This window comes from Anastrepha ludens, chromosome 4 (assembly GCF_028408465.1).
Source record: "Anastrepha ludens isolate Willacy chromosome 4, idAnaLude1.1, whole genome shotgun sequence".
Classification (NCBI taxonomy): Eukaryota; Metazoa; Arthropoda; class Insecta; order Diptera; family Tephritidae; genus Anastrepha; species Anastrepha ludens.
Genome location: NC_071500.1, coordinates 9106713 through 9118052, shown reverse-complemented (window position 1 = coordinate 9118052; position 11340 = coordinate 9106713). Strand labels below are relative to the sequence as shown.

Below are 11340 nucleotides of genomic sequence, written 5' to 3'. Positions count from 1 at the left end.
ACTACGTCGCTTTCAGTCAAATAAGAAGGCAACGCGGATGGTTTTTATGAACTAAAACAGTATTATACTATAGACCATAAATTTTTACCAAAAAACACAGTATTATAGGCCATGCATTTTTGCATGGCAGTTAATAAGGACTAATAGTTGTGCTTTGTGATGCGTTTGAGTGAAGCAATTGTACGTAAACAACTCGAAGTGCTAAAATTATCCGTGAATTTTTGAGCAAGAATCATAGTTGCATTGTTCTCTTCTTCTTAATTGGCGCGATAACCGTTTACGCGATTTTGGCCGCGTTTAACAAAGCGCGCCAGTCGTTTCTTTCTCGAGCTAACCGGCGCCAGTTGGTCACGCCAAGTGAAGCCAAGTCCTTCTTCACCTGATCTTTCCAACGCAGAGGAGGCCTTCCTCTTTCTCTGCTACCACCAGCTGGTACCGCATCGAATACTTTCAGAGTCGGAGCGTTTGTATCCATTCGGACGACATGACTCAGCCAACGTAGCCGCTGGATCTTTATTCGCTGCGCTATACCTATGTCGTCGTAAAGCTCATACAGCTAATCGTTCCATCGCCTGCGATATTCGCCGTTGCTTACGTGCAAAGGTCCAAAAATCTTACGCAGAATCTTTCTCTCGAACACTCCAAGCGTCGCTTCATCGGATGTTGTCATCGTACAAGCTTCTGCGCCATACGTTAGGACGATCATCAGGTCTACAGTGACGTGGGTGCCGATACGCGAGTGCGTCGACTGTTTGTTTGAAGACAGGAGGTACTTCGTTTTGTCCTCGTTCACCACCAGACCCATTCGCTTTGCCTCTTTATCCAGTTTGGAGAAGGCAGAACTAAAAGAAAAATAGTTGCATTGTTATCCATTTTTATTATTATTCATGAGCCAATTTTCCCTACATAGACCTTCTCTTTGTTGCTTATTTCTTGTTACGTCACAACCAGAAATTCTCTTCCAGATGTCGCAAACTTGTAATCTAACAGTTTTGCTTGCTAGTGTATATACATACATACACATATTTCTATGTGTACAGGTAGGAATGTTTACACAAATAATCAACCAAAAACGTGAGATGCGCTGGGCAAATAAAAATATTTGCTAATTTTATTAATAACCTGAATATTAAAGATAAAAAGTCGCTACTGGAACTGGTGTTCCCATTCAGAGATTAAAACATTTAAATATTTTGATTTAAACTAAAATCTTTCGGGTTTGATGTGACCAAAGAAAAAAACGACTTGCAAAATTAAAACAATTTTTTTTTGTTTAATGAATAATTTTTTTTTAATTAATATTTTTTTTTTGTGTGGTACTTCCATTCACTCTATATGGCAAGTTTCATGCCATTATCTCCATTGGTTTCTTAGCTTCCCTTGGGCTGGGTGAACAACTCAAAGTGAATTTGACGATTTTTACGTTGTCTGATTTTATTGCGCAGAAAAGTTGCATTCACGGTCAATTTGATTTAATGCCTCTCGACTATTTTTTGTGTGGAACTTTGAAGACAAAAGTCCACGCGAATAAGTCAATAACTTTTACGTGTTTTTGGAAACCAACCGTTCGAAAAAGTAAAAGCAGTCGCATGCGCTTTGTAAAAAAGTTCCTAATAAACTCTAATTATTTTGTTTTATAGCTTCAATGGCCTCTTAACTATATAAATCTGCTAATAGAACAAAAAATTTTCCATATCGCTTAACTTTATTTACTTCCATGACTCATATGCCGTATTTGTTTTAGTGCAATTGGGATGACACAGATGGCAGTTTTATCTCCAATTGCTCACAGATTCAACTTATTAGGAGCGCCAGCGTAAACTAACTTCCACCCATATTGCATTTCCTATCAGCGGCGATGGTGTAAATATTGAAAGAGAATTGCGCACGATTATGACGATAACATATCCTGCAGAGCTATAGAGTACTTGCGCTGTTATTTTAACGTCACGATTCTGAAGATCTGCAGAGTAGCCGCAGTGTGAAGTCTAGTGAGAAATTAATCACAAAAAAAATAACCAAAGGGAAATGGAGACGAGAACAATTAGTCAAGCAAGCAATTGGCATACATATTTCCGAGGGTGGACTATAAAATATTTACTCTGAAAAGCAAGAAAACTTTTGAGATGAGTTGAAATCATGGGAACATAGGATTGCAGTTTTGCACCGAACTGCTCCGCTTTTTCAGGTAATCCACAGCGTACATGCCGGTTATAAAATATGGCTTAGACAAAGTTAACCACAACGAAGAACACACAGTTTTGACGGCAAGCAACTAGGGCATTCACGAGACGTTACTAAACTTGGAATGTTTGACAAAATCCACGAAATCGTAATGGATGGCCAACGAGTGAAGGTGAGTGAAATACCTATGACCGTAGCCTATTTTTAAGAAAATTTCCAAAATATTTGGCAATAATGCAAACCCTACAAAAGCAGTGATAGTCAATTGGCCGAATATATAGTAACACATGGGCTGAAAAGTGCCGGGTCTAATATTATACACAGATGGCACTAGTTTTTTTGCATTAATCTAATTTTCAGTTAGTACTAAACTTAAAAAGGAAGCTGTTATAATTTCATGATATTCTATTAACTAGTTCGTGAGTTATTGGGCTAAGAGTGACGCTACTTTTGGTATTTCAAAAACCAGGAATCAAAAAGAATTTCGTGTTTTAATTTTACACTGTTTCTGGATTGGGAAAACAACGTTCAAGCAATGCAATGGCTTGAAAGGGGGTTTCCACTCCATATGAAACAACACTAAAACGATGGTTTGCTGACTTCAAAAGTGGTCGTAGAGACGCCGATGATGCACAACGCAGTGGACGTCCAAATGAGGCGGTAACACCAGAAAACATCAAAAAAATCCACAAAATCGTTTTAAATGATCGTAGAGTGACGCAACTTTTGACTAATCAAACTTGGTGTAGGTATGAAAATCGAGTAATTATATTTTTTCCTTCATTTTCTTAACATTTCAGAAATAATAATCTCATATTTTTCCCATATTCGAAGTCATGCAGCGACAGCAATTATTAAATATTTTGCGCTACCGCGAATTTCGCCCGTCATACGACAAACTGAGTGCCCCACTTTTTGGATTCCACTTTGTATTTACGTATTAATTTGATCTGATCTGTTAGCAGCGATCGGATATATTTAGTTTTTAATAATTTTTCTGGTGAGTGAATACTCATAAGGGTGTCAAATAATTGCCACTATTTGCAGTGTTGAAGGCCTTTTAGGCCATTTAAATTACTAAATTAAATTATAAAATTAAAACAATTATTTATTTTAAGTTCTGTCATTATTGATTTCAAATTTTTGTACTACAAAATAAGAGTCGTAGTTGTACTAGTTTATACCTACATCCAAAATATTGGAAGCATTCGCTTATGCAGTAGTTTTCATTATCCAATTCTTATAGAGAAGTGGATCAACCTAGTATCTATACAGGAAATGTATAGGGAACATCCCCCGTGGGAAATTAATACTAAAGAAGATCAAGAGCGTCTATGAGCGAACATGATGATTGTCTGAGGAAGGGCGGAGGTTAGGTTAAATGGCTGCCCTAGCTTGGGGCCCACTTGGACAAATATTGAAAATTCGTCCGTTGTGATGCCATACAGGGGAGAGGAGAAAGGAGAAGGGAAGGAAGAAGGAGCCTTGGGATTGGAGGCGATGATGACCATGCATTTTACGACGACGCCGACGGTGGCTGATTTACGTACGTAATAATAAAAGCTACTGATGAACTTCACCAAATTTATGCTATTTAGACCCGCTATATCCGCAGGCGTAGCGAAAACATGAGAGCCCAGATGTCTAAATCTTTGCCAGATGAGAGCAGGGTAGCTGAGAAGAAGGTGTTGAGATGATTCCACCTCGTCCTCAAGACAGCTTCTGCAGAACGGACTTGAGACAATCCCAAGTCTCACGACATGAACACCTAACGGACAACATCTGGTAAGGATACCCACCAAATTCGAGAGCCAGCTCTTTGTTAGCCGTAGGAGTTCCCTCGAGCGTCCCCGATCTACCCGCGGTCAGAAGGATCTCGCGACCTTGCACGTTTGCGCACTAGCCCAGCGCTCGCTGAGTTGACTCGGCCATCTTTCCAGGAGTAGACCACAGATTCTTAAGGGAACCCCAATTCTCTCATTTCGCGACGAAACCGTCTCCAAAGTTCTCTGTCTAGCCAGCTCATCAGCCCAGCAGTTACCCTCTATGCCGCTGTAACCAGGAACCCAAATGAGCCTGATGTAGAAGTATTCGGATGCAATCGAGAGAGAAGCCAGACATTCCCCGACCAATCTCGAACGCACAAACTACGAGCCCAAGGCCCTAATTTCCGCTTGGCTATCTGAGTAAATATTTACTTCCTTAACGGTAATTACCGAGGTAAGCAACCAATCCACTGCTTCCTTAATTGCAGATACCTCCGCTTGGAAAACACTACACTTTGATGGGAAGCTCCTTACAGAATACTCCCCCACCAACCCTCCCGGCCAACTTCCAGCCATCCGTGAACATGTTTGCCATGCCTTGCCGCCAAATGTTGCACCCCGCCCACTCATCCCTTGAGGGAATATGAGTAGAAAAAAGTCCGCTCGGACCTAGCGTTGGTGTACAGTGATCCAGAACCATGGGGATGAGCTCAAAAGAAACGGCAGAACACATTGATTTCCGGATGAGACGCGGGGTCAAATAAAGAAACAGATTTTCCAAACTTAACGCCTAAGTGGAAGGCGACGAAAAGGCACTTACGGAATCGCTCCCTTAAGAGAATTGAGTGAATGAAATGGAATAATAACAAATAAATTGAATGTTATTAGAAATGGATATAAACTACCACGCGGTTAACTTTTCAACTCACCCTCGTAGTATTTGGATGAAAACTGAAACGCCAGATATTGCGCCACGATGACGTGAATCTGTCTATTCGATGCTGTTAGAGAGCGGAATTCGCTATTTATTGACCAACTCTTCGACCCAACCAGATAAGCACTGATAAGAGTAGGCAAAATATTTCAGCAACTATTATAAAAAACAGACAAACAACTTATCGGTTGACATAGTTTTGTGAAATTCATACGACGAGCCACAACTTGCCCGCCGCCGCAACTTCATCAACACCAAAAGTTTATTAAAAGCCGCAGACTTGGCGAACGCAGTCATCCCGTTGGAGGCAACTACAGCCGAAAAAATTGCGAAATTGCGTAAAAGGCAAAAACGGACAGTGCAAAATGTTAAAATTGGCAACAGCAGTTCTTATTTTCGCCGCCGGCCTGCATTTGGCGATGCCACAACTGCCGCCCAGCGCAGCGCTACCATCCCACCAGGGTTTGGCACGTTTGCTATTCACCTCGCGAATTACGGCGCTGAATCCACAGGTGTCGGTGGCCTGTTTCACCGATTATATAGCCCATTCGAGTGCCATCGCCAAGGCCTACAGTCGAGACTACAAAAGTTGCCTGCTCGAAGCGAGCGAGGAACACAAACGCATTGATGGTGATTCGGTGGTGGAGCGGCGCGAAATTGTGGAAGCTTCCGAGACAGTTTGTAGAACTTTACGCAGTTGTAATGAGCATAATAGTACGTTGGAACTCTTCAACTGTCATACGAAAATTGTGAGTAAATTTGAATTTTAAGAATGGCAAATATTTTTAGCTAAAAGAAGGAAATTTGAGATCTGTAAATTTTACACGAAAGTTTTATGTACAAGAAAGTGAGACCAGTCTCGATGAGATCTTTAAATTGCTAAGCATTAGTAGCCTCGTAAGGCTTGAAGTTGAAGTTCTTACTTATTTTATAGAGAAATTAGTACCTATTTTGCTCTCGAATTGTTTGCATTAAGTGATAGTTTTATCAAAAGCAACTTTCGAAAATTCTTAAAGGGCAAACAAAAACAAAATACCCAACCAAGTACTATGAATATTCTAGGAAATATCAAGCATACATACGAGAATCATGAGATGCCTAAATTTACCTTTAGGTACACGTTGAAAATACCTACTAGTCAAGGAATGCTAGAAGTTTTCCGAAGCGATTTATGTACTTCAGTATTGGCCCATTATCGGACTAAATCTCAAGTGGTTTTATTTCGGAAGAAGAGCGATATAGAAGAGTAAAAAACGATGTTTAGCAGTTTTCAGTGGTGGGACCACTCTTGAGGATTCCACCAGTTCGGAAAAGTTCAAAGTGAATAGCTTGAATGCAAAAGTACTAATAGTTTTCGGTCCTTGATATCTATTAGCTCTCATTTCTTATGCTTATCAGATCCTGATACGAGTATCTTGTAACGCACTGCTACTGTTGCAGGCCATATTCCGTTCATGCGCAGACCTGAAGCAAGCATGCGACCTCAGCACAATATCGTGGTTCGTCCACTCCTAAAAAAGGTTTTCCAGTTCGCCTAGAAAGGAAGCATTCGCTTAGATTGGTGAAAAATTGCTTGTTTCTACAATAGAGCCGATTTGAGGCACCCTATTAATAGCCAGCCATCTTCACTTAGTACCACTTGGCGAAAACATGAAATAAATATGAAAATTTTGTATATCCTTGGTCACTACGCTCGGGAGCATAGGGCCTCGACAAGACTCTTCCATCGTACACGGTTCCAAGTGATCTTGGGCCGACCGCGATCTCCGCTACCTTGCGGGTTACAGTTCAGTGCTATTCTCGGGGTCTGGTGGTTTTCTATGCGTGCCACCTATCTACAGCGCGTCGTTGCTGATGGTATACGGGCAGAATATTCGACAAGCATTTGTTGATAAAAGATCACCTCTCTGTGATGGTGTTGGATACCAGCTATGTTTCACTTTTGTACAACAATACTGACTACGCACACGAGCTGAATATTCGCATTAGTGCGCCTGGATATGTACGAACTCGCCCATACTATATGCATTCGCTCGACATCTTAATCTGATTCGCCGCCTGTCGTGATATTGCAGCCGAGGTAACAGAAGCTTTCGACAAATTCCTCCACTATAGGTCTTGCTTTATTGTGATTGACTCTCATAGCCTTGGTCTTGGCGAAGTTGACCTCCAATCCGACAGGGCGTACCAGTGTGCCTAATCTGTCCGCCTTCGCTTGCATTTCAGTGAGTTTGTCAGAGAGGAGGCAGATGTCATCGGCGAAGTCCAGGTCCTCAAGATGTCTGGTAAAACTCCATATGATGCCTCTTTTGTGCAGAGTCAATTAGAAGCCGCTCAAGCCTAACTCATAACAAAGCTGACTGTGCCGATGAGTAGTTTTCCTAGTACCTTCCAAGTGGAAGCGTATGTTGTCTGTTTATGAGCAGAGATGAAATCAGGAAGAAACCTCCGAAGTGAGCGAATTGCCATTCTTAGCGGCGGCCAAGCTACACTCAACACTTTGTCATCCTTTGAGGTTAAGTTCTCGTTTGTACTTGAGGGCATCGAGAAATTAAATTTACTAGGAATGCACAAACGCGTCTAACTCATATGGCTTGCAGGATATAAGCCAATACCTTGGAAAAAACTAGCGGAGGGACTGGTTAAAGAGCATGCAGCTAATAATGAGGAAGGAAAAAGTCTTGCAGGCAATAGGGCAATAGACTTAAAGCTAAGAGGAGATGTAAACTGGCCACTAAACTGCAGGGCTACGCCACGTAAGGTCCCTTTTGGTAGCAAGCAAAGCCTAAGCTTCCCTGAGGACAAGCTGAGTAAATTCATACACTCACAAGTCACTGCAGATTGCACAGGCTCGGGATATAGTCGACCAACTCGCGTCGTTTTTGTGATTAGTCCACATCGGGAAGTACAGATCTTGGCTTGGTACGGCCAAAAAAAAACTCACAACACTCAAAACAAGGCTCAGCCCAACCCAGCTCCATCTCAGGTTTATGGAGGGAATCGGGTTTGGATTAGGAACTGTGATGAGTAGAGGTCACACCGGATATTTAGGTCGAAGTGCAAACCTCCATTTCATTCATTTATTCACCCAATTAAGTACCCACCTTTGCTTATTGAAACTGATTCCTGAGCTTCAAATCGTGATTGTCACATTTGCGATTTTTAAGTAAAGAATTTTGTAAAGTTACCATAAAATACCTGCAATTCTAGCTGCGCAGCGGGCAACATGCTTTCATTCCTTCGTTTCCGATTGGCTTAGGTATTTAAGCTTTCAAACAGGAAAAGTGTAACGAAACTTCGCTTATTACTCAATGAAGTCTAGTAGGCCAGATGTGATTTTATCACTAAGTCCAGACCTTCAATAGCTACGACGTAAGTGGCGGCCCGCTTTAAGAAAATCTGGTGGAGGTTTCTTTAATATCCCACACTTACTCTACGTACTCGTATTTTAAATTTGTATGTGTGCAAGGCTCCTTTTATTATTTTCTAGTTAACTCAACGCCCTTTAATGAGTAATTTCATAGTAAAGTTAGCTTATCTACGACATGTACGTCCAAAGATGATAGATTTCCATGTTTGGTCATTGCCAGAATGAAATATTACAAGGTTTGACCACCCGAAGCAAACTTGTGAAAGTAACTTCGGCTGCTACGTCATCGGGGATTCGACAGCGCAATTCTGCTCTCGCATTTCTCGCGCATTCACACACTCATCCAATCAGGCGCTGGGCGCGACGGCAACAAAGCAGTGGTTGCGTTGATTTTTGCTTACTTCACTTCAGTTTCGTCGTGAACAAACCGCCTCTACCCGCTAACACAGGTGGCGTCAGCAAATCAGCTGATTCCTACAAAATCACTCAGAGCCGGTTGACAGTCTGCTGTTGGCCACGATATTCTGTATACACGCCTCTATATTCTGTATATGGTGAATTAATTCAGCTTAACGTCTCACTCGAAGATAAGGCGCATTTTTTAATGGTATAAAAGACAGATATTTGGGTACCAGGCAGACAATTAGACCTCTTTTAGCTATCCTTGTACAAATAGATTTACATAGAAAATAATTTTAATTAAAAAATATTCAGCATTTAACCGCCATCTTAACTTAACCTGACCTAACCAGCAAAATCTTCTCCACATCTATAGGGCACCAACAACACAAAATCCACGTATAGCATTTCGGGCAATGCCTCTCAGTATGCCACTGTACTGCAAGAACGTTATCGCCTAATCGATTTGCATCATCAACAATGTGGACACGGCGCCGAACGAAGATATGTAACAGATACTGCCAACAATTACAACTACTTGCAGAGTTGTCTAGATGGGCGCGTTAAGCCACGTCCACTACCTACTACAGCAGTGCCAGCAATAAGTTCAACAACAACTACGCCCACCACCCCCTCCACGACTACAACTACAACCACCGAAGCACCAGCGCCATTGCAGTCATCCACCACAATAGCACCCCCGGTGGCCATCGATGAGCTGATGACCACTGAGCAAAACCAAGGCATTCAAGCACAAGTTGCACAGATTTTAAACTTGTTAAATTAACCTCCGGTAGATTTAAGCGATTCTTCGGGGGTTAAGTACAAGGGGGACAGGGATGACAGCAATTGGCAACGCCTTACAAGTTGAAATTGTAAATGAGAAAAAAAAGAAAAATGAAATAATAGATTGTAAATGTTAAAGAAAATACTTTTAGCAAATTTACATGAAAATCATGGGTTGGCATTTCAGTTAGTTGTTTTTTTTAGCATATTTTTTTCAAATTTGTTTATCGCTTGCAAAATTTTTACTTGAGGGCGAAATTGCTAAGCTTTGCAAATATTTTAATATAGTAATACAACGCCGGCGGGTTTGCAAACAATATTTTGCCTATGTATGCGTATATGTAATATATGTAAAAATGTGTATGGGTATGTGTGCGTAGTAAGATAAGTAGTCTTCAAAGCCTTCTAAAGCCGGTTGCGGAAAACCAACCACCAACCACCAGCAGGTCAGAAAAGAATCAACTTCCCTTTTTCGCATTGAAAGTAAAATGCAAATATTTGCTTTTCAAATCAACACTGCACTGCACGACTCAGGTGCATGCAGCCCCAACCTCAGTATTGGCATTCATACCCCACAATCGCAAGCGAGTTTTCAACATTTTTTTTTTTGCGAATTGAGTTTTCTGCAAAGCCCATAAACTCCTCTGCATATTTTTAAAAAATTAGAGCGATACACAACGACGCGTCCACTGTTCACCAAGCCTACAGTGTTGTGCAAAACCTAAGCACCGTTTTTTGCTGAGTCATTAGATGCAAAGTTTCTCTAAAATTTACCATCACCACATAAGTTTCCGCAACCTATTTATGGTAATTTCCTTCTTTAGGCCTAAGAATTAAAGCACATTGAAATTTGTAAGTGAAATCAAATTTTATTGGCAAGTTTCAATCAAAGAGCTGCGATTGATTTTTGTGTTAAATCTGGTTAACCTTATGAAGAAACGTAGTATAAACGCTTCAAAAACTCAATATTTGATGATGATTTTTTTTTATCTCGCATGCAATTTTACGAATGGCACAAGCGATTTCAACGGAGTAAAGAAAGGCTAAGTGTTTATGAAAGACCAGGTCGTCCACAGTGTGGATATATCTAGAAAACATCGAAAAATTCTATAAAACAGATTTTATCGAAATGAATGGGCGATTCCTCAGCGAACAGCGTAGCGCATTTTGGCTGTCCCTTCAGGTCTTCGCAAGCTCAATTAAAGAGTTGTGCCACACAAGCTGACATACGAGCAGAAAATAAGTGGATTAAGAGCAGTGAATGTATTCACCTGATGCGGAACCCTGCGTCTCTTGTCCATGCCCGAAACTATATTTGACGATTTGGCCATTTAAACCGATATGACCAGCATCCTAAACGACATTCCTAAAAACTAAATATGTACATAGAAGATAGTAAATCGACTACTCTTTCCCTTAACACACCTTTGGCAGGCTCTTCAAGATCGTCAAGAAGAGAATGGTAAACTTAAAGACCATGGAGAAGGTAGGTAGGTAGGTAAAATGGCAAGAGTGCCCCAGACACACTTCAAGTAGCACTTACGTGCCGTTTTGATACCATAATGTGGGCCATTACCTGTGCAAAGAAAAATTATTGGGAAGAGAAAACCTGCTATAGCCATCCAGTGCTGTTGATGTAGTAGAGGAGAGAAAAGGGATATAGACTTGAGAATTTCTTCAAGTCATCCCCAAAGGGCACGCTAAGGAATCTCAAGCGCCTAGCCGCCAGAGCCGAACATTTGTAGAGAAAATGTTCAACAGTCTCTTTCTCTGCAGGATCCTCACAGCTTCTGCAATAGGAGTTGTACGGAATTTCAAGCTTCTCCGCATGAGTAGCAATCGCCCAGTGACCAGTGAATACCGCAATGAGTTTGGAAATTGAATGGCGGGGGATTCCCATC

General features: G+C 41.2%; 1 protein-coding gene across 1 annotated transcript; it reads left to right on the top strand.

Moving 5' to 3' along the window:
* Window positions 1–5064: 5064 nt before the first annotated feature.
* On the top strand, window positions 5065–9613 carry LOC128862014 (uncharacterized). Its single transcript, XM_054100402.1, has 2 exons — window positions 5065–5633; window positions 9030–9613. The coding sequence occupies exons 1-2, from the start codon at window positions 5250–5252 to the stop codon at window positions 9438–9440; spliced, it is 795 nt and encodes a 264-aa protein (XP_053956377.1). The 5' UTR covers window positions 5065–5249; the 3' UTR covers window positions 9441–9613.
* Window positions 9614–11340: the final 1727 nt, after the last annotated feature.